This window comes from Lepus europaeus, chromosome 19, assembly GCF_033115175.1.
Source record: "Lepus europaeus isolate LE1 chromosome 19, mLepTim1.pri, whole genome shotgun sequence".
In the NCBI taxonomy this organism is placed as follows: Eukaryota; Metazoa; Chordata; class Mammalia; order Lagomorpha; family Leporidae; genus Lepus; species Lepus europaeus.
Genome location: NC_084845.1, coordinates 5,018,971 through 5,041,995, shown reverse-complemented (window position 1 = coordinate 5,041,995; position 23,025 = coordinate 5,018,971). Strand labels below are relative to the sequence as shown.

Below are 23,025 nucleotides of genomic sequence, written 5' to 3'. Positions count from 1 at the left end.
CTGCACCATTTGGGAGACCTGGAAGAAGCTCCTGGCTCCTGGCTTCAGACCCACCCAGCTCTGGCTGTTGTGGCCATCTGGGGAGTGAACCAGCAGATGGAAGATGTGTCTCTTCTGTGCACGCTCTTTCTGTACTCTATCAAATAAATAAATAAATAAACCCTTATGCAGACAACTGAGATGTTGTCACAGAAGGGAAGTGATCTCAGGAGCCACGGGTCTCTGCAAAACTGAAGTGACTGGGAGACTCTGAGACCCCAGGACATGCTGCAACCAGAGCTGTCACTGCGGGCAGTGGGGACTCTGAGTGTCAAGAGAACGGATCCTAAACTAATCTAGACCTCAGGCCTATGAGGAAAACCAGCTGAAGGCAAAACTCCAGCCTAGCCAGTCTGCTGACACTCCTAATGATCGTTCTCTCTATTCTGAGCAAGCACAGTGACCAGTGACAAACGTCAAGTCTGCAACCAGCCAGCTCTCTCTCCTCTGAGCAAGCACAGTGACCAGTGACAAACATCAAGTCCTGCTACTTTAGAAGGCGATGGCCATCCCTGTGACAGGCAGACCAGGGAAAGGGAGACATCTAGAGACAAATCAGCAGCTGTGTTGGAGGCACTCCCAGCACTCCCCGTTCCCTGGCCCTGGAAGCCCGCTACCCAGTCTGGTCCCATCGGCAAGCGTCAAGGCTATCCTTTTTGCTCCAAGATGTCACTGGGAACCTGTGGTTTCTGGTGATTCAGAAAATCCTTTGTCACGACTTCTTTTCTGCAGTGTAGACGCTAATCAGTGCTGAACAGAAGGACCAGAGGGCACTGGGAGGTATTCTGAGGAGGACCCTGGGAAGAACACAGCAAGGCCTAGAAACACGGCAGGTGTGGCTTACAGGTCCGTCTTGTCTGAAGTAAGATGATCCTGACAGCAGCATCTCCCCTGGAGTGAGCACCACGGGACACAGCCTCCCTGTGGAGACTCTACCGGGCTTGAGGTTGCACTGCAGGGCAGAGGATTCCTGCACGGATGGCGGCAATGTTCGCGGAGCACCACATGGCATCAGGAGAAAGGACAGAGACTGAGGAAGAGGCTGGAGCAGGAGGAGTCAGAAATGAAGGAAGAGGGGACAAGAGTCAGATGGTGAGAATGGATGGACGCCCCACACCATCTCCATCTTTTTTTTTTTTTTTTGACAGGCAGAGTGGACAGTGAGAGAGAGACACAGAAAGGTCTTCCTTTGCCGTTGGTTCACCCCACAATGGCCGCTGCGGCTGGTGCACCGTGCTGATCCGAAGCCAGGAGCCAGGTGCCTCTCCTGGTCTCCCATGCGGGTGCAGGGCCCAGCACTTGGGCCATCCTCCACTGCACTCCCGGGCCACAGAAGAAAGCTGGCCTGGAAGAGGACAGAATCCGGCGCCCCGACCGGGACTAGAACCCGGTGTGCTGGCACCGCAGGTGGAGGATTAGCCTACTGAGCAGCGGCACTGGCCCATCTCCACCTTGATTCCTACACAAGCACGAGCTGACCTAGGACCCACGTGGCTGTGACTCAGCAGGAACTTCAGGCCACACTGATGCATCCCTGCAGACGTCCCGATGACCCCGAAGGATGTTTTCAGGCCAGCCATCACCCACTTGCATAGATGAACCTTTCCGTGCCTGGTGACGACACACAGGACTGTCCTTGGTGTGAGCACGTACCACACTATTACCATTGCTCCAGTGACACCTGCAGTGCAGCCGCCTCAGGAAGCCCCTGCCCCAGGACTCCAGGGCTCTCCTTAAACCTCCACTCATTAGCCAAGGGCACCAAATGGCTCAACCTCATCTGCATCCATTGGGTCAAAGCAGTTGAAAAGCTGAAAAGAGAAGCTGCTGGTAAAAGATACCAGCCCAAGTATAGGTATTTAAAAAACAGGCAAGTTTGTGGTGAAGGGAACAACTGGAGACAACTCGGGCAGTGGAGTCTGTCCTGGCTTCATCCTGACACAGCTCCGGGATCTAGGGCCTCGAGGGGCAAACTTTTTAGCTCCTAGAAAGGCTCTGGCTTACAGGGCACAGAGCTTCCCCCTTGTCCCAATCACCCAGTCCATCCTGGGTGTCCTTCCCACTTCTACCTTCAGCCTCATTTACTGAGACATCATTAGCATTATGCAGAAGAAAAGTGGGCTCAAGTGTTTGCAGCAGAACCTCTCCAACTTCCATGTGTCAAAACGCAGGATCTGACTTAGCCTGCATGTGGGCAGAGACACTGCCATTCTAGCAAGGTGATGGTGAGCAGGTCCTTACATCTACGACAAGGAGAGCTGATTTCACTGTGGTGAAATCGCCTTATGACCCAGTACCACATTTCCCTCCACTGGGCTGAGCCCATTTTACGCCAGACTCATTAACTGAGTGAAACTTCCACACGTATACCACCATCCCGAGACCCCTCACCCCTTACTCCAAGGCTCCCTGGGGCCCTGCCTGCATCACTAAGAATCCAGGTGGCCTTCACGTGATGCAGTCTGTCACTTCAGCAGTTTTACTCTCCCAGGTGAGCAACACTGCTGTGGTCCTTCCCATAATCAGGGACCCAGGCACCTTCAGTCAGGTACTTCTGCCTTGCCTGGCCTCTGCTCCCCTGGCCATCTTCCGGCCTGAGATACGCCCACATGACAGTTACCTGTTCTGTGGCTCAGCACAGAAAGGTGGGAAGGAGGATCACGCCTCCTCCCTCAAAAACACTTCTACAACTGCACACACCACTGTTGCTCACAGCTTGCTGGCCAGAACTCACTCCCAATGCCATGCTAAATTTCAAGACATGGTAACGTGACATGCCCTGAATCCAGGCAGTCATGTGCCTAGCTGACTACCAGAGCTTCTGTAAACATATACCAAGATCAACTGGCGCTGGCCTGCTTTACCTCCCCTTCCACTGCGGCCTGCTTACTCTCGTAGCTCCTCGGAGACACGGCCAAGCCCAACACACAGGACAGGCCCACGAGGGACTTCTGGCACCCTGCAGCTACCTCACTTTCCACACACCATGTAGGGAACCAGACCGGAGGAACCGTGCCCCTAAGATGGCGCCGACTCCCTGCTTCCGGGTTCTTCCTCATCTCAGGGAGTTCCCGCTCTTGCTCGCTCCTTCCCGCCTTAGATTTCCCGCTCTAGCTCGCTCCTTCCCGCCTTGCCACGAGATTGTCCTATCCCTGCGCTTCTAGCCTATCACCTGATTTGTGACGTGTATTGTGCATATAAACCCTTGCTACGCGGGTGTAAGGGAAGTTCCTGCCCAGAAGAGATCGAAGCTGGATCTCCTGCTTGCCGAGCAATAAAGGAACCCCGTGCAAAGTGTTCGGTCTCTGTCTCTTGCTGGACGAGGACGGCGCCGAGCAGCTGGTGGCCCGTACGGGGAACTTCCTCTACGTTGCCCGGTAAGTAGAAGGTAAGCGAGGTCAGTCTTACCGTCTGGGCCCCGCGAGTGAGGTATATCTCGTGGTTGGAGGGTGGACGCACCCTAAGATAGCGGACGTGTTTCCCCGCTTTAAACTGAAAGAATAGCGGACGTGTTTCCCCGCTTTAAACTGAAAGAATAGCAGACTTGTTCCCCCGCTTTAAACTGAAAATAAGATAGCGGACGTGTCTTCCCGCTTTAAACTGAAAATGGGAAATTCATCTAGCCATTCAATGTTGCTTAATCCGTTAAAAGCATTATTGCGTAGCAAAGGGATTAAGGTTTCTAAGACCACACTTGTCAGGTTCCTTGGAAGTGTTGATTTCTTTGCGCCGTGGCTCACCCACGAGGGCCAAATAACTCTTGAGTCTTGGGAGAAATTAGGAAAGGATCTCCGGCGCACAGTTAACGATCCCCAGGAACCCGATATCGACCCCGTTGTTCTCCCCTTATGGGAACTACTGCGGGCGTGCCTCCAAGAGGAGAGGTCGGTGGGAGCGGACCGTCCGACTCTTACGGCGGTTCGCGAGGCTCTCGAGGAAGTTCGTTCTCAGAGCTCGGACGGCGCCCGGGACCTCATACAATTTAAGGACACGGGATGCCAGACTTCCTCACTGGCCTCAGGCTCCGAATGTGGCTCCGCCTCCTCTGAGTCTGAGGGGGAAGGGGACGGCGATCCTAAATCCCCGCCTCCTACGTATGCGCAGCTGCGGCAAAAGTTAAAAGATGCCTGTTTACGCCCTCTAGTGCCTACGGCTCCTCCTATCGATGTCGTGCCCGCCCATCAGATTAAAGACGCAGCGCCTCCTACTGGCGGTCATGTAGGCGTGCCTCAGCCCCATCTAACACCCGTGCCGCCATGGCCATTAAACGTCCCAAATGTGCCACCTTTTTCAGGCAGACAGTTTCATCAACAAGCCTGGAAACAGTTGCGAACTGGCGCTCCCGCTGCCCCCGCTCAGGCTTACCCTGTTTTGGCTTTGGGCACGCGAGAGGCCCGGCACGAACCATTGGACATGACAGTATTAAAACAACTTAAGGCTGCGGTCCATGACTATGGACCCACAGCCCCATTCACATTGTCACTCCTTGAATCAGTCGGCCAGTCCATTTTAACACCTAGCGACTGGACCCAATTGGCTCGGGCCTGTTTAAGTCCAGGCGGCTTTCTTTTGTGGCAATCTATGAATACAGAGTGCTGTCATGACCAGGCAGATGAAAATGCTGAGGACGGCCACCCTACGTGGAATGCTGATATGCTTTTAGGGCGTGGACCTTATCAGGCTGACCAGACCCAATTCCCTAGACAAGTATACAGGCAAATTTCCAACTGTGCCCAACGTGCGTGGAGGCAGGCGTCCAATCCAAGTGACTCAGCTAGCCACCTCACCAAGATCGTTCAGGGCACGGCCGAACCCTTCGCTGATTTTGTCGCTCGCATACTTGAGGCTGCGTCGCGTATTTTCCCTTCCGAGGTTGACGTTCAGCCACTGGTCAAACAAATTATTTTTGAGCAGGCTAATAAAGAGTGCAAAAACATTCTTCGACAATATAGACATAAATCTCTGGACTCCTGGTTAAAATACTGCAGAGATACCGGTGGGCCACTTACTAATGCGGGCCTAGCTGCGATGCTGGCAAAAGTCAAAGAAAACAGTCCAAAATCTAAATCGACCCGACCCCCCATATCTTCAGGACTTTGCTTCCAATGTCATCAACCGGGTCACAGAAAACGCGATTGCCCCAATCTCAGCCATGGGTATTCCACGGCACAGCCTTCAGGCATAGAGCCTTGTCGCCGTTGCCGCAAGGGCCCTCATAGGGCAGAGGTATGCCGTTCTGCTTTCGATATCGATGGCAACCCACTTACAGGTAGCGCCCAGGGGCCAAAAAACGGCCAGAGGGGGCTCCCCAACCCAGCGAGGAGCCCCCAAAATCAAATCTACTCTCAGGTTCCACCTCCCGTGTCTGCGCTACACCCAGTGCACCCTCAGCCCGTGCCACTCACGGGTCCGCAGGCCTGGACCTCCGCGCCACCTCCCCTCTCCTCTTAACTCCGGAGATGGGGGTACAATTAGTGGAGAGCGACTGCTCCGGTCCTCTGCCCCCGGATTCGGTTGGATTAGTGTTGGGTCGGTCCTCCGCCGCCCTCCGAGGGCTAGCTGTGATCCCCGGGGTAGTTGACTCTGATTTCACTGGTAAAGTAAAGATCATGGTTCAGGCCCCTCAGGGACCTTTAGTAATCAATCCTGGAGACCGTATCGCACAAATGTTATTACTGCCCAGTCTTCACTCTTTAATCCCAGCTAAAAACCACGTTCGCGGCGCTGGTAACTTTGGGTCCTCTGGCATTAATTTTACCGGCTTACATATGCTTTTAAATGAACGTCCCACTTTAGTGTTGCAGATTAATGGCAAGGACATTAAGGGACTTTTAGACACAGGAGCCGACAAATCCATTATAGCAACAAAGGACTGGCCTAGTACATGGCCTACAAATGTGGCGGAACAAACCTTGCAAGGACTTGGTTTTGCTCATTTCCCAAAAATCAGTGCAGCCTTGTTGTCATGGCAGGATAGCGAGGGTCATAGAGGACAGTTTTCTCCATTCATTTTACCTCTACCCATTTCCCTTTGGGGGAGAGACGTCCTGGCCGAAATGGATGTTGCTTTGGTCACCACTTCCCCTGCAGTACGATCTATGCTACAAAATATGGGTTACGTCCCAGGCAAGGGACTCGGTGTCCAGCTCCAGGGCCACCCTTCCCCCATTGAGCCAAAACAAAGACCAAGTAAAGTTGGCCTGGGTTTTTCCTAGGGGTCACTGTTTCGCCTCCTAAACCAGTGGAGCCTTTACCCATCTCGTGGCTAACGGACGTACCCGTCTGGGTTCCACAGTGGCCCCTATCTCAGGAGAAACTGGAGGCAGTCAACACTCTGGTCTTGGAGCAGGTCAACGCTGGTCATTTGATCCCATCCACCTCTCCATGGAATACGCCTATTTTTGCCATCCGCAAAAAATTAGGTCAATGGAGACTCTTACATGATCTTAGGGCAGTCAACGCACAGATGCAGCCTATGGGCCCTGTGCAACGTGGTCATCCTCTGCTTTCGGCACTTCCCAACCAATGGCCTGTTATTGTAATAAATCTTAAGGATTGTTTCTTTTCCATTCCATTGGACAAAAAGGATACCCCACGTTTTGCTTTTACTGTCCCCACCCAAAACCAGGAACAACCGGACAAGCGTTGGGAGTGGACAGTCTTGCCTCAGGGTATGACTAATAGCCCCACCATGTGTCAAGTCTATGTAGCCCAAGTACTAAAACCTCTTAGAGACCGATATTCCGACTGCAGGTGCCTACATTATATGGACGACCTACTGTGTGCAGCCCCCACAGCAGAGAGGCTCCTGGCCTTATACAGTACACTCCAACAAGTGCTGGAAGGGGCAGGGCTGCATATTGCACCTAATAAGGTGCAATTGTCGTCTGTAGTTTCTTATCTTGGGGCTATAGTCGCCCCTACTCAAATTAGACCTCAAAAAATTCAAATAAAAATCAATGCTATCTCCACTCTAAATGACTTACAAAAACTTTTAGGGGATATCAATTGGATTAGGCCCTACCTTAACATTCCTAATGCTGCATTGCAGCCCCTCTTTAATATACTTAAAGGAGACCCGGATCTTGCTTCCCCCCGAACCTTCACCTCTGAGGCCAAACAAGCACTGTCAATTGTCAACGATGCCCTTAGTAAAGCTGCCCTAAAACGTTGGGACCCTGCGGGAGACCTTACTCTTTGGGTCCTCGACACCCTTAAACAGCCCACCGCGGTCCTATGGCAGGATGGGCCTCTCCTCTGGATCCATCCCTCAATGTCATCTACTAGATCTATTAGTTACTATCCCGTGGCAGTGGCGGAGATAACTCTCCTAGCCATTCAGAGGGCTATCCAACATTTTGGACGCGAACCATCCACCATTGTTGTCCCCTATTCCATGGAACAGGTACGTGTGCTAATCGCTTGTACTGATGCTTGGGCGGTTTTAGTCTGCTCCACTTCCGCAACTATTACAAACAGAACACCCTCTGATCCTTTGCTAACCTTTGTTCAGTCTCACCCAGTTATTTTTCCAAAGTCCACATCCCAAAAGCCCTTACAGGGAGCCCCAGTAGTGTATACCGACGGTTCTAAAACAGGAGTCGGTGCATATGTTGTTTCAGGATCTGTGCCAAAAACATTCCAATTCGCTACTAACTCCCCCCAGGTAACTGAACTTCTTATAGTTAACCAAGTCTTCTCTGATTTCCCCGGACCTGTCAATATTGTGTCTGATTCACGCTATGTGGTTAATTCTGTGTCTATCCTTGAGGCCGCAGGACTAGTCAATTCTTCATCCTCCGTAGCGACAGTTTTCCTCACCCTGCAAAAATCTATTTGGAATCGGTCTGCTCCTTTCTTTATTACTCATATTAGAGCTCATTCTTCCTTACCTGGACCCATGACCACAGGCAATGCTATAGCTGATCAAGCCACACGCCCCATTTGGATACTCCAATTTTCTTCCCCAGAAGAGCAGGCTATCCAGTTTCATTCAGAGTTCCATGTAAACGCAAAAACCCTTGCCGCCAAATTCGGTCTTTCTCGTGCTGCCGCTCGCGATATTGTTCGCCATTGTGCCGCATGCCCTACTTTAACCCCTGTGCCTTCGGTGGGGGTTAATCCCCGAGGATTACTACCAGGACATATCTGGCAGATGGATGTCACCCACATATCCGAGTTTGGGACCTTAAAGTATGTTCATGTGTCAGTTGACACCTGTTCCCAAGTAATTTTTGCTTCTCTGGAGACGGGTGAGCGTACCACCCATGTCATTAATCACTGCCTTGCTGCATGGGCAGCCTGGGGCAAACCAAAAACTTTAAAAACAGATAATGGTCCTGCATACACAAGTAAATCATTCCAAGATTTCTGCACCCGTATGCAGGTACAACATAAAACTGGAATCCCTTATAACCCTCAGGGACAGGCCATAATTGAAAGGGCTCATCGAACCCTCAAGGCTTTTCTCTTAAAACAAAAGGAGGGAATTGCCACGGGCAAAACCCCTCGAATGCGCCTCTCCCTTGCACTGTTTACTATAAACTTTTTGAATTTGACAGATCATTCTATGTCCCCCGCTGAGAGACACATGTTAAAGGAGCCATCTTCACGAGGCTATGTCCGTTGGAAAGATGTCCTCACGGGAAAGTGGTACGGCCCGGATCCGGTATTATGCTGGAACCGAGGCGCGGTCTGTGTCTTCCCACAGGAATCTGGAAGAGAACCTCTCTGGATACCGGAAAGATTGGTCAGAAAAACAGCCCCGCCGCCACAAGATACACCTCTATCACCTACGGACGACATCTCCCCCGAGATAACCGAGATTACCACGCTCTCACAGGACGACAAATTGCAACAAAACAACGAGACGTCCCTGTGTACTTCGCTGGGTGAGCTCCTTCATCAACAACAAGTTGGAGAGCGTCAGACATCAGTTCCGCGCGGCAGCGTATGCTGCTCTCCATCACCGTGATCCGGATGCATATGCCATGCTGGCTCGCATGACTTATGACCGGGTCCATACCAGCGATTAAAACCCTCGTCCCCCCATCCCTACTCACGCCTCACATATGGACAATGCCTCCATCAGGCACACACCTTCCTCGAGTTGTCTTGTTCCCCCTCTCATTCATTGGGCTGTATCACCCATCCCTGACGGGGAGCGAAAACTGGGTATGCGAGACCAAAGGTACTGCAGCAGGAGTCCACCCGGGGGTTCCGGGGGTCCTGGGAGAGCATATGCATATGCATGCAGGTTCAATTCCCAGCCTGCCCCAGCAAAAGGGAATAAAAACTGATCCCTAACGGAGACATCAGGGGTTGTGGCCAGGCCCTTGAAGTTCCGTAACTAACGGATCACAAGCACGCTGGGTATGCACCTCTACTCTCTGCCTAGTAAATATTCTCCCGGCCCTCATGAGCCAGGGCCGTCGGGGATGTGATTTGTGCAAAAACAAAAGGAGGGAGATGTAGGGAACCAGACCGGAGGAACCGTGCCCCTAAGATGGCGCCGACTCCCTGCTTCCGGGTTCTTCCTCATCTCAGGGAGTTCCCGCTCTTGCTCGCTCCTTCCCGCCTTAGATTTCCCGCTCTAGCTCGCTCCTTCCCGCCTTGCCACGAGATTGTCCTATCCCTGCGCTTCTAGCCTATCACCTGATTTGTGACGTGTATTGTGCATATAAACCCTTGCTACGCGGGTGTAAGGGAAGTTCCTGCCCAGAAGAGATCGAAGCTGGATCTCCTGCTTGCCGAGCAATAAAGGAACCCCGTGCAAAGTGTTCGGTCTCTGTCTCTTGCTGGACGAGGACGGCGCCGAGCAACACCAGCTACTGTTACACAGAGCTACCGACTCACAACCAGCCCTCTTGCCTAGTACCACCGTGATCCCCATTTTGTGGAGTACACACCAAGCTCAGAAAGACTGGGTAACCACCCAAGGTCACCCAGCTACTAACTGAAGATGTCAGGTTCTCACCCAGTCTGGCTCCAAAGCACCTGCTCTTAACCCTAAACACAGCCAACACCTGGACAACGGAACCGCACCACAAGACTCAGGGCCAGACACCCTGTGGACCCCCACCCCGTAGGCCAGCAGCACTCTCGGTGGGCCTCAGAGAGGCCTTCTCATTCTTGGGACATGTGGCGTAACAGATCCAGTAACCACATCTCCCTCAAAGGAAGGGCAGAGACAGCTGCCCTGAGACGGCACCCCGCCACCTGCCGATGACCAAGACCCGAGCACCAGCTACTTCTAGACCTTTATTTCTCTGTGAAAAGGGAAAAAAGGGAATAAAATAAAAACGGCACTGTTGACACAAAAAAACCACTGAGGGGAGGAAGGGGAAAAGGGAGGTGGAGAAGTAGATGGGGGAGGGAGTCCCCATTACAGCAGCAGGAGCCAGTGACCCGGGACGCTCGCTTCTCTCCCCCGGTGTGGCGGGAGTAGCCCCTTCCTCCCAGGGTTGCTGCCCTATCCTACCTTGTGCTCCCCCAGCCCCTTGGGAGATGGACAGTGAGAAGTCTTCCCAGGCTGGGGAGAGGAGGAACCGTGCTGGGGAAGGGGCCTGGGGCAGACCATGCACAGGGAATGACAGCCAAGGCCCCCTATAGTCTCCCCAAGGGAGGGACTTGAGGGGGTTGCAGGGTGGACACCAGAGGCCGGCGTTGGCTCCTCTTCCAGCATCAGGCGAGAGACAGAACTGGGGAAACAGGAACAGGCAGGACTCAGAACCATGGCTCCCCCTCTGCCCACGCCACTGCTGCGGCGCCTCCCCCTTCCCCGGAGCTGCCGCCCATAGGCGTCAGGCCTGTTCCTGCGGATCACCTCCTCTGGGGCCTTACCAGTCAGGGCCTCCTGGGCAAAGTACTTGACGTCCACATCCTGGTCCTGGGTCAGTTTCTCTAGGATGGGCTTGACTTCACTCTGCAAGGTGCTGGAAGGAGAAAGGAAAGGCAAAGCGGGAGTGCGTCAGGGGCAACAGCAGAGGCCAAGGAGGTGCAAACACACAGAGACACTGCAGACACAAGACTCCAGCAGACAGACACACACTCCAACCAGAAGTCTCGGAGGCCAACTGCACAATTATTTTGAAGGTAGGAAGTGTGACAAACAGGGACAGATGTCTCTGGGGCCCACAACACGGAGTCAGGGCAGCCTGGTAACCCAACGATAGAACCCATGTTTCTTTCTTTTTTTTTTTTGACAGGCAGAGTTAGACAGTGAGAGAGACAGAGAGAAAGGTCTTTCTTTTTCCGTTGGTTCACCCCCCAAATGGCCGCTACAGCCAGCGCGCTGGGTCGATCCGAAGCCAGGAGCCAGAAGCTTCCTCCTGGTCTCCCATGCGGGTGCAGGGCCCAAGGACCTGGGCCATCCTCCACTGCCTTCCTGGGCCACAGCAAAGAGCTGGACCAGAAGAGGAGCAACTGGGACAGAATCTCGCGCCCCAACCGGGACTAGAACCTGGAGTGCCAGTGCCGCAGGTGGAGGATTAGCCTAGTGAGCCACGGCGCCGGCCAGAACCCATGTTTCTGAGGCTGAGCAAATGGACATCCTTTACTTCACACATTTTTACTGAAGCCTACACTGAACACAGATAAATCATTCAGTTCTCGCCAACGAGAAGCTTGACAGGAGTAAGACACGGGGTCCTAGGGAGCAGCGGAGGGCAAGTTCACAGACATGCAGGGCTAGGAGGGCAAGTCCGTGGACGTGCAGGCGCCCGGAGGCGTCTATTCTCATGTGGCCCCTTCCAGCTGAGACGGCTCCTCCGCCCTCCACAACCACTACTCTCGCTTCGACCCTCCAGATCTGCTCGGTCTATTTCTCAACTTGACAAAATGGTGTGTCCTCGTGTGGCTTTCCACTCAGCCTTGTGTGAGAGGCTCGTGGTTTACAACAGCATCTGCTTTTTCAATGCTATATTGTTTTCTACTCTATGAATAAATCATAATTTATCCACGACTGCTGACAGAAATTCGGGTTGTGCCAGGGTTTGGATGTGATTAAAATGCATCCAACCCAAAGGTTCATATGATTAAAGGCCTGGTCCCCAGAGTGGCCCTCCTGGGAGGTGATGGGATCTTTGGGATGTGGGGCTTGGTGGGAGATCCTTAGTTCCCTGGCAGCATGAGGTATCTTTGGTAGTTTTTGCTACACAGTACTTAACAAAGGAGCAAGTCTGGACCCTCTCTGTCTGCTCCTGGTGTGAAATGGAATCAACTGCCTGCTTGTTCCCACTGATGCTTCCATGCCACGAGGTGACGAAGCTACAGCACAGCCTCTATACAAAGCCTGCATCATGCCATCTGGACTTCCGGCCTCCAAAACTGTTAGCTAAATAAATCTCTTCGTGAGTACTTCCTACATGGTCTGTGTCAGGTACACTGTTACAGAGATGAAAAGCTAACACAGGTTGTTTCCATCTTGACCAAAGCTACCATGACCTTTTTTTTTTGGCCAGAAATGCACACTCATTTCTCTCAAATGCAGACCGAGAACTGGAGGGACTGGCTCAAAAGGTGACCATTAACTAGCTTCACTAAATCCTCATCAGCAGAACGCTCAGAGCATTCACAGCCCTGCCCGCTGTGGCGAGAGTCCCAGCTGTTCTACGTCCTCACCAAAACCCACCTCAAGCCTCGGGGTAGCCAGTCTGGCCAGTGTGCAATGCCGGCTCACTCACTGGCTTCAATATGCCCCTCCCTGAAGGTGCATGATGCTGACTGGCTTGCTGGAGGCTACCTGGCTATTTGGAGATGCTCTACTTTGCCCATCTCTTTCTAGGGTTTCTTGTTTTACCTATTTGTAGGCAAATAGTTTAGATGAGTCCTTTATCCAAAATTATATATTATAAATACTTCCTCTCAGCCAGGGATTTGTCTTCTGATGAACAGTTCTTCATTTTACTGAAGGTCAACTTATTGATCTTTTCCTTTGGTTTGCTTTTTAGTAAATCTGTGCCAACCCTAAGTTATAAAGATATTCTCCTACATTTTCTCTAAGAAATTTTAGTTTATTTTTCTGTCATTTCAACTTATTTAATCCCCAAAGCAAGAGTTCTCTTTTTCCTCCATGGCTTTCCAAGTGATTCAGCCATTTTTGGAAAATATGGACATCTTACCACTGAATGTCAGTGGTAGCTACTGTATTCATGGGGACTTCAAAAAGTCTGTGGAAAATATGTATGGATTTCAAAATTTTCACATCAAAATAGACATCTTTTAATTCCATTTTTTCACAAGCTTTCGGAAGTACTCTTGTAAATATATATAAACATACTCACATATACATATATATGTTATATCTACATATTTATATACATGTTTCTTAGTTTCATTTTCTAATGATCCATTGCTAATGTACAGACAACACCATCACCTCCCCACTTCCATTCCACTCTTGGAGGTTAGCCACATGAATTCCCATTCTGCAGTTAAGAAAACAATCTTAGACTAGGGAAGAGACAGGCAAGGTCACAGAGCAAGCAAAGAGCAGGGCGAGCCCTCAAGCCCTGAGCTCTATCTTCAAAGGTCAGAGGTCAAGATGCTCAGAACAGCCCTTCCCTTGCCGAGCATGAGGGACTGTGCAGGCCCCACCTGTTGTCCAGGATGGGCCCTATCTTCTGGAGGGACTTGGCCACGTTGAAGCGGACATTGGCAACTGGGTCCCCAGCCATACGCAGCACAGTGGGCAGCATGTGCTTGGTGGTGATGTCCTGTCCACAGACCTCAGACAGCACCTGGGGGCCAGTGAGAGGCAGAAGAGTGATCATGCACAGTTCCCAGTAACTCCTAAACCTCCCTTCCTGTGACTAGAGGGGATTCACCCGCCCCAGGGACAGCTCACCCTCCTCGAGACTCCACCTTGCCCTCCATTCTGGATGTCCTGATCTGGCTTCCAATACTCCTTTATCCTCTGGGAATGCTCCTTTAAGTCCTAACCTATGGGAGCTCTCCTTAGTGCAGAAGTCTCTACATTGTGGCAAGGGAAGAAATTATTGGAACACATAATCACAGGTATTCTTAAATACCTTCCTTGCAATCTAGCTATATGTATGGTATATGTATTAGCCTAGTAGTACAAGAGATAACCACAATAACACAGCAAACAGATGGGAGTATCTTCTCTATATGACTGTCCTAAGTCTGTCCTATGTATAACCAGGTTAATCTTCACAACCTGAGAAGTCAGGTACTGTGATTATGCAAATGAATTCTTCCCACAGGAGAAACTGAAACACTGTTATTAGGTAATTTTCCTAAGTTCTATAGCTAATACCCGGCAGAACCAGAATTCAAAACAAGGTCTTATTCTACAGCGTACACATTTAACCACTGTTATAATACATACATGTATACTATTTTGGAGGAAAGGAGAGGGGAAAAAACTTTGGAGGTAAGTGCGAAGACAGGTCAAGTCTTCCTCCCTTGTCCCACCACGTTAGTCCCCACCCTCAGAGGCCCTATGTTCCTGTCTCTGGGAGCCCGAGCCCCAGCCTGAAGTTCACTCAGTGACTCATCTACAGCACCCCAGGTCTCCCCCTCTCCATTCCCAGGTCAGGTGTCTCCCTTGAGGACCGCCCAGCATACTCCTCTCCCGGCACCCTAGCCCTCCAGGGATCCCAGGTCTCCCCCTCTCCATTCCCAGGTCAGGTGTCTCCCTTGAGGACCACCCAGCATACTCCTCTCCCGGCACCCTAGCCCTCCAGGGATCCCAGGTCTCCCCCTCTCCATTCCCAGGTCAGGTGTCTCCCTTGAGGACCACCCAGCATACTCCTCTCCCGGCACCCTAGCCCTCCAGGGATCCCAGGTCTCCCCCTCTCCATTCCCAGGTCAGTTCTCCCTTGAGGACCACCCAGAATGCTCCTCTCCCGGCACCCTAGCCCTCTAGGGACCGTCTGCAAGCAGCAGGGCTCACATTGATGCAGAAGAGTGTAGTCATGCGGTGCAGGTAGTTGGGGTCTCCAGACATGGCCAAGACCTTGGGGATGATAGTGGCATGGGCCCACTCCTTGCCAAACTTCTCCACCAGCTTCTTCAGGTTGCTGGTGGCTGCCTCACGGATGGCATAGACTGCAGAAGGCGAGAAAGGCAGAGTCTGGAGTGAGTGACTGACACAGGAAGCAACGGGCACAATACTTCTCACTGGGCAGTCCCCAGGTGCCTGGGCGTAAGTGGGCCAACAAATTCAGCCAAAAAGAAAAGAGGGGCTCACTATGTGCTGTATCTAACACGTACCTTCTTTTCATAGTCTCTCAACTACTCCACGAAGAAGGTTCTAGCATAAGCCTCATTCTACAGATGAGCAACTGAGGCTCCAACAAATGATTTGCCCAAGCAACTTACTCAGTTCTTCAGTGTCTGACACAGATCAACATGAACCTTTCTATCGCTCTGAATAACAATTCTCACAAGGAACAGCAGTCTGAAGAGATGGGGTAAGAAGTCCACACTTCACAGCGTGAGCATGGGGCTAAAAGTTGGCGAGTGACTTGCGTAAGCTTTGTCAGCGAGGAGGGCGAGCTTCTCAGCCAAGTCTGCCTGTCTGGTGGCCCTGTGGCTCGCCACTCTACCTAGCACACCCCCTCCCTACTCTGTACTTCTCTACTGTTTTAATAAACAAGAAAGCAGGGCGCAGGAACACCCCTTGGCATGGGGCAGGGACTCTGGATGCCCCAAATGCCTCATCCAAGGGGCCACCCTCTTGGAGCTCCTATCTCCGCTTTGCTGTCTTCCAGGAGGTACTCACCATGATCCACGAGCCAGGCCATGCACAGAGAGTTGAGTTTCTCATCAAAGAACTCCACTCCCTGCAGGAGAACAGGAGGTTAGGGCTCAAGGGAGAGTCACCAGCGATACTCCAAACAAACTACACCTGCCTCAGAAAGACCAAGTGCCCCTCAAATCCACCTGAGGCGTCCCTTTCTCTCTTACTGAATCCTATTCCTCCTCTATTCAGAACCTATATCCTGGATCTCTTCCTCCAACTCCTGGGGTGGCTGCCATGGGCTGCCCTGGCTGTACGGACACACGGCACGGAGCCCTCCCCTGGGCAGCGCCACGTGGCCCAGGCCTGCGTACTCACCAGCTGCCCAGCTAGCAGGGGCATGTACTCAATGATGGCCAGCCGCACCCGCCACTTGGCATCCTCAGCCAGCTCCACGATGGCAGGGAGCAGGGACTGGGACAGCTGCCGGATGCCGATCACCTCGTTCACGCAGTCCAGGTTGGAGATGATGTTCAGTCGTACTTCAGGGCACTAGGACAGGAGGGTTCTGTGTGAGTGACTGCAACAGTGTATGTGTCCAAGGCTACAACTGGGCAATCTCATCAACGTGTTCCATCAGAGGTGAAGATGGTCCGTAGGGACAGGCACGTGATTAAAGCCCCCCCCCCACATCCTGGATCAAAGTGCCTGAGCCTGATGCTCATCTTTGGCTCCAGACTCCAACTTCCTGCTAAAGTGGACCCTGCAAGGCTGGGGTGATAGCTTAACTAACTGGGTTCCTGCCACCCATCTGGGAGATCTGTACTGAATTCCTGACTCTGGTCAGGCCCAATCCTGGCTACTGCAAGCACTGGGGAGTGAGCCTGTGGACATGACAGCTCTCTCGTAAATAAAAAATAAAAACAGGGAAGTCAAATAAGCTAGTCGGCAGCATTCCTCCTCCACCCAGAATGCTACGGCAGCCTCACTTCAACCTCTCCTTAGTCTCAGTGGTCCTTTCTAACACTGATCCGTTCTAGCCTCTCTTCTTGCCTAAATTCAAGTCCAAACTCCCCAGTCACCACTCAGCACCCTCTCATGCTCTGTAGTCCAGGCCAACTGAACAGCTAGGTGTGGTCACGCGACCGACTCTGGCCCACGGGGTATGTGGGGCGTAAGCTGCCGTGATGGGCCTGCCGCTGTGTGGTGCCTTTGCTTTTCCTGGAGCCTGGGGGACAGTAAAACACTAAGGCAGTCACCGCAGACACAGGGAGTTGAGGTTGCCAGGGTTAATCCACTAGTGTAGGGCCACCTGGACTGCTGTGAAGAGCAGCTTCTATTTTATTTAGGACACTGAATTCTGAGACCTCGAGTACAGCCTTGTGGTCCTCACAGCACCTACAGCGCCTTCAGGGAACCCTGGAGCCACCCATCGGCATGCTCCACTGCTAGTCTCTGAGGATTCTTTTCTTCAGATTTTTATTCTTTTTTTAAATACATAGTAAGAATATTGCATTCTTTTTCTCATATTCCTAATGCCCAAGATAAGGAGCAGCACAGAGCTGAGGACACAAAATAATGCTGACAAGCGAGTGACCCCTGGGTAAACAGTTGTACACTCATCAGCTGAGCAAAGCTCTGGGTGTCTGTTGCGATTCTGGGAGAATCCCAGCTGACCTGAGTACGCAGCTGGAGCTGAGGTCCCGCCTGCGCCCTTACCTCATCCTTCAGCTGGGCCAGGAAGAGGGGCAGGAGGTGCTCGATGGTGTTGTCCTTGCCCAGGATGGGCGAGAGGCCCATGATGACCGAGGCCAGGGCTGACTTGACATGCTGGTTGGCGTCTGACACCAGCTCCTGGAAGGAAGAAGGGGTCAGGGCGATCTCTGAAGCACCACACGCCAAATGCACATCAACTTGTAGGAAGCCTCAGACAACAGCTTGCTCTTGCCCTGTCTCTCAGAGCAGGGTGAGCTGACTCTGGGGGACACTTAGTTCCTCAAATGTCCCACTGACTCAGAGTTCGATGGTTCCTGCTGCTAGCAGCCCTCACCCCAATCCGAGAGTTCTATGGGTAAGGGGACTCCGAGACCTCCAAGTCAACCCCAAGCCTCAGATTTTGCCTGCAATCAAGACCTCAGTGGCTTCAAACCAAGGACTGCCTGGTCTCAAAGGCTGGAACCCAGTTTGCTTCTGGATGTCCCCAAACCCCCCGATGCCACCCCCTCTTCTTGGTAGGCTCAGACCTGCTCCACTCGTCCCCAACTCCCCGTTACCTTGATGCAGGGCAAAATCTGGGTCATGATCACATTCTCCCGACAGTCGGTGGAGAGATTTTCACAGAACTCTGGGTGGGGAGAAGGGGGAGGGTGGGATGAGACCCAATGGCCTGGTCCCACATGCAGTCCCTCAGATACCCACCCGACTTGCTGTGTTCTGGTCGCCAGCACCAACCTTTGACCTTGTGGGAGGCTGCGGCCCTCACCTCGGCCTCACAGTCCTTCATCAAGTTCTGGAAGGCAGGGACCAGGTCTGTCTTGGTGATCTCAGGCCCCACTGCTTTCTGGAGCTGCACAGGGAGAAGGGAGATGGGGAGTGTGAGAGGTCAAGTCAGTGTAAAGGCATGGGGATCAGAGAGCAGGGGAGGGGTCCTGGGGCCACCCCCGAGAAGTGTAAAGGCATGGGGATCAGAGAGCAGGGGAGGGGCCCTGGGGTCACCCCTGGGAGCTAACGCAGTGCTGTGGTGTGACCCCAGGCAACGGTCTGCGTCTCAGCTTCCTCTGAAGCAAAATGAGAGCTGCGCCTACCTCAGGGTAGTCTGCCTTACAAATAACAACAGATCTCATTGTTCAAGCTGTTGTGGGCTGGGTTTTCTGTTAGTGGATTAAAAAAAAGTTCTAATGATACTGTGGATTCTTTTTTTTTTAAGATTTATTTGAGAAGCAGAGTAACGGACACACAGAGAGAGGGAGAAAGAAAGTTCTTTCATCTACTGGCTCATCCAGATGTCTCCAAGAGCTGGGGTTTGGACAGGACAAAGCCAGGAGCCAGGAACTCCATCCAAGTCTCCACATGTTGGCAGGGACCCAAGTCTTGGGCTATCATCTGCCAGGTGCATTAGAGGGAAGCTAGATCAGAAGCACAGAGTAGCCAGGAGTTGAACTAGGTCCTCTGTTATGGAAGCAGGCATCTCAAGCAGTGGCTTAACCTGCTGAGCCACAATTCCTACCCCCTTACTTTTTGATTTATATTTGTTTCTATTTTTCTAAGATCGGTTACCAGAAGCACAAGTTAAGTTGAATAACTCTAATCCCAAAATCCAGAATGTTCCAAAATTCAAAGCTCTTTGAGCACAATGTGATACAAGTGGAAAATTCCACACCTGACTTTGACAGGTTGCAGTCAAAATGCAGGTGTACTAAGAATATTGTGTAAAATTACCTTCAGGCTATGTATATAACACACATGTGAAACATAATTGGATTTAGTACTTAGACACTGGGGTCCCTTCCACAAGATACCTCATTATGTATATATAAATATACCAAAACCTGAAAAAAAATCTGAAATGTAAAATACTCTGACCTCAGGCATTTTGGACAAGGGGAGCTCAAACTATAGTAGTTTTTAATTAAAACAATGAAGACCGAGGGGAAGAGGCACATTAGACCCTGCCAGTGTCAGGGAAAGAAGCAAGGAAAGTACCCAGGTTCTGCTGCAAAGCTGATTTTAAAACAGTCACAAGCAAGACGTTTCGTTACTAAGAAGGGAATAAAAACCTTGAAGGGGCTCCGCTGCCCTGGGCACAGAGTGCCTTTCAATCACAGAACAAACGCCATCTACTATGTGCCACTCACTGTTTCAACGGCCCAAAGTCCCCGCCCTTGTGGACCCCTCAGACCTGGTGAACACAGTTCCTGCCCCAGTTCTCACCCACTCATCTCCCACAGCCAGGCGGAGCACCACCTCATCTCAACATCCTGGGCCCTACACCTATGCCACTTTACCATTTTTTTTTTAGAGATTATTTATTTATTTATTTGAAAGTCAGAGTTACAGAGAGGAGGAGAGGCAGCGAGAAAGAGAGAGAGGTTTTCCACCATCCATTGGTTCACTCCCCAACTGACCGCACGGCCAGAGCTGCGTTGATCCGAAGCCAGGAGCTTCTTCTGGGTCTGCCGTGAGGGTGCAGGGGCCCAAGCACTTGGGCCATCTTCTACTGCTTTCCCAGGCCATAGCAGGGAGCTGGATCAGAAGTGAAGCAGCCAGGACTCGAACCAGCGCCCATATGGGATGCCAGCACTGCAGGTGGCAGCTTTACCCGCTGCACCACGGAACTGGCCCCCCACTTTACTAATAAAGTTCCCTCTGAGTTGACCTTCCCCTGTATAACACCTGCCCTTGAAGGCCAGGAATGTGGTGAATTCACTGCACCCCTCAGAGCTCAAAGAAGAGCTGCTGCTCCCCAAACATGTTTGAGCACCGCCCTGGGAGAGTCAGAGACTCTCTTTTGTAAGAGGAGGAAAAGTGAGGTCGGTGTTGTGGTATAGCAGGTTAAGCCACCATCTGCAGTGCTGGCATCCCATATGGGCACTGGCTAGAGTCCTGGCTGTTCTACTTCTGATCCAGCTCCCTCCTAGTGTGTCTGGAAAAGCAGCGTAAGACAGCCCTAGTGTTTGGGCCCCTGCATCCAAGCAGGAGACCCAGATGAAGCGCCTGGCTTCAGCCTGGCCCAGCCCTGGTCACTGAGGCTATTTGCGGAGTGAACTAGCAGATGAAGATCTCTCTCTTCTCTGTCTCTCCCTCTCTCTCTGTAACTCTGACACTCAAATAAATAAATAAAACTGTAAAAAGAAATGAGAGGGAAAAAGCTCTACTAGGGCATGAACCCTCTCCACAGGCTACCCTTCCCTTCTCTGCTCTGGTGGCCTTCCCTGGGTCTGAACATAGCTCCAGGATTTTCCACGCCAGAATTTAAGCTGTCACATAAATTACCCAGGGCTGGCAAATGCAATGAGATCCAACTGGGTGACCACAGAGATGTCACTGCTTCAACACTTGATGACTCCACTGGCGCAGCTCCTTTACCCAGCCCTGCCCCTGGCCCGCTAAGGGCCTCGGGGTACCCACCTGGGGACAATGTCCACGGCCCCTCACTTACCTCTGTGAACTTGTCTGCCACCATGTAGCGGACACGCCAGGACTTGTCCTCTGCAGCCTGGCGCAGGGTGGGCATCACCAAGGCCTCCAGGTCCTCTTGGGGCAGGAGCTGGGCGATGTTCACGCACGCCTCCACCGCCAACAGCCGCACCGAGTCCTGGGGAGGAGGTCAGGGCACAGGGAGGGCAGCAGAGGCCCTGCTGAGCCCTGGGAGTCCCTCTGAGTGCACGGTCGGCCAGAGGGGAGGGACAGAGGGGAGGGAAAGGGAGCAGAGCTCACCTGCTCGTCAGAGGCCAGGTTGGAGAACATGGGGATGATCTCACTCTTGACATTGTCCAGCTCCAGCACCTTGGCGAACTCCCCCAGCTTGGAGGCTGCGGCCCGCCGCACCATGGGGGTGTCGTCTGAGCACAGGTTCCGGAAATACCTGGGATTGTGGGCAGAACTCAGGAGGGGGAAACCCTGGGAATTCCAAGGCAGCAGGCAGCAGAGTGGCAAGGTGCCTCTTGGGTCCTGGCTTTGCTGGGTGGAGCTGAGAGCAGCAGCACCTACCCCACTGAGCCGCCAGGTTAAATCAGGTAGCATGTGTGAGACGCCCAGCAGCCTTCCAGCACATAATAATGCTACCAGGTAACAATCAGAAGAAACCGCCAACCCGGAAGTACTGGGCTAAGTCAAACCCAGAGGCTATCCTTAAACGCAGCTGCTTCAGCTGGACACGCATGGGTTAAGGGAGGTAACGCAGCACACAGGCCCCACTGGAAACCAAAACTTTGGAGTGAGTGACAGTTCAGGGCCTGGGCCTGAGGCTCAAGATCCTGGCAGAGACCCAGGTAGGCCTGACATGGAGATGGCACATGTGCCAAGGGCTCTGACCTGGGGTTGGCCCAAGGTAACACCAGATATCACTGGTTAAGCGTTTTGTGTGCCAGATTCCGTCCAAAGCACTTCATGTGCTCATTTTATTAAAATGGGAAGAAGGCACTCCCACTGAAACACAGCCAGGATTGATGCCACACCCCCAAGAGCACACCTCTCTGGGGACCGGTGATGTGGAGTGGGAGCTGGGAGCACTCTGGGCAAGTGAGCCAGGGTGGACCTAAAGGGGCTGAGGCTTTAGGGAAGGGAGCCAAGCTCGGCGGTGGGAGGGGCAGGGCTGCCATGGGGCGAGAGCAGGACTCACTGTCGAAGTTCCGCCTTGACGGCACTGGACACGCGGGGGTAGCAGACAGAGAAGAGGCCACAGGCGGAGGTGCGGGAGGTGAACCAGTCGCCGCCCGCCAGCCTCTTCACCAGTGGCACGAAATGGGCCTCCAGGTCGGAGGGTGAGTGCTCGTGTGAGATGGCCCGCAGGGACTCAACCGCCTTGTCTCGCACCACCGTCTCCTCCACCGTGGCCAGCGACTCCAGGGGTGGCTGTGAGGAGAAGGAGACCGTCATACGCTTGCTCCTCACCACACGTGGTCCCCGACTCCCAGCCCATGCTCCCTCCTGGCGCATCTCCCTGCAGATCCCCAGTCACCCTGTACCAGCCTTCACCCAGCCTTCTGTGAAGGCTCTCAGCAGTCCTCATAAACCTGAGTACGTGTGCCGCTTCCTCAGGAGAGGCCTGCCTACCCTTGGCTTCTCTAAGTGCACGACTCATCACTGACACTGACAGGCACCTCCACCCCGCGCTCAAAGCAGGGCCGCCGTGTCACAGCCCCGGGCTGGCCCAGCTCACAGGATCTCAGGAAGCAGGGCCCTTTAGCGTCCTCACTTCAGAGAGGAGGACAGTGAGGCAGAGACAGGCCGAGCACTTTGCCCAAGCCAGCAACAACTTCAAGCCAGGACCTAAACCCACTCACTTGGCTCAGAGGCTCTGCAGTCCAGCCTCTAACCCAGTTCTGCCGACCGCATCAAGATCTCATGTGACTCAGGGGCCCTGGGTAACTGCTCACTGGTGTGTTACTGGAGATTCTGGTGGGGGGTGGGAATCTGACTGGCTGCCCACTTTGCCCAAAAGCCCAGCAGGGCTCCTAGCATAGGGCAGGAATGCAGCAATTCCTGACCTAATGGAGACTCAATTTATGCTAAAATGTCCAACTACAGTTGTGCAGGGCTCTGGTCTGAAATCCAGCTTG

General features: G+C 52.6%; 1 protein-coding gene across 1 annotated transcript in view; it reads right to left on the bottom strand.

The window, feature by feature from the left end:
- Positions 1-10,286: 10,286 nt before the first annotated feature.
- PPP2R1A (protein phosphatase 2 scaffold subunit Aalpha) overlaps positions 10,287-23,025 on the bottom strand; it is a 33,266-nt gene continuing 20,527 nt past the window's right edge. The window contains exons 4-15 of the mRNA XM_062177941.1: positions 22,086-22,318; positions 21,182-21,329; positions 20,904-21,059; positions 18,197-18,311; positions 18,019-18,089; positions 17,465-17,599; positions 16,124-16,297; positions 15,788-15,848; positions 14,957-15,111; positions 13,636-13,778; positions 10,882-10,973; positions 10,287-10,739 (exon numbers count right to left, since the gene is read on the bottom strand). Coding sequence (XP_062033925.1) covers positions 10,723-10,739; positions 10,882-10,973; positions 13,636-13,778; positions 14,957-15,111; positions 15,788-15,848; positions 16,124-16,297; positions 17,465-17,599; positions 18,019-18,089; positions 18,197-18,311; positions 20,904-21,059; positions 21,182-21,329; positions 22,086-22,318 — 1,500 coding nt within the window. The 3' untranslated portion in view covers positions 10,287-10,722. The remainder of the gene's footprint in view (positions 10,740-10,881; positions 10,974-13,635; positions 13,779-14,956; positions 15,112-15,787; positions 15,849-16,123; positions 16,298-17,464; positions 17,600-18,018; positions 18,090-18,196; positions 18,312-20,903; positions 21,060-21,181; positions 21,330-22,085; positions 22,319-23,025) is intronic.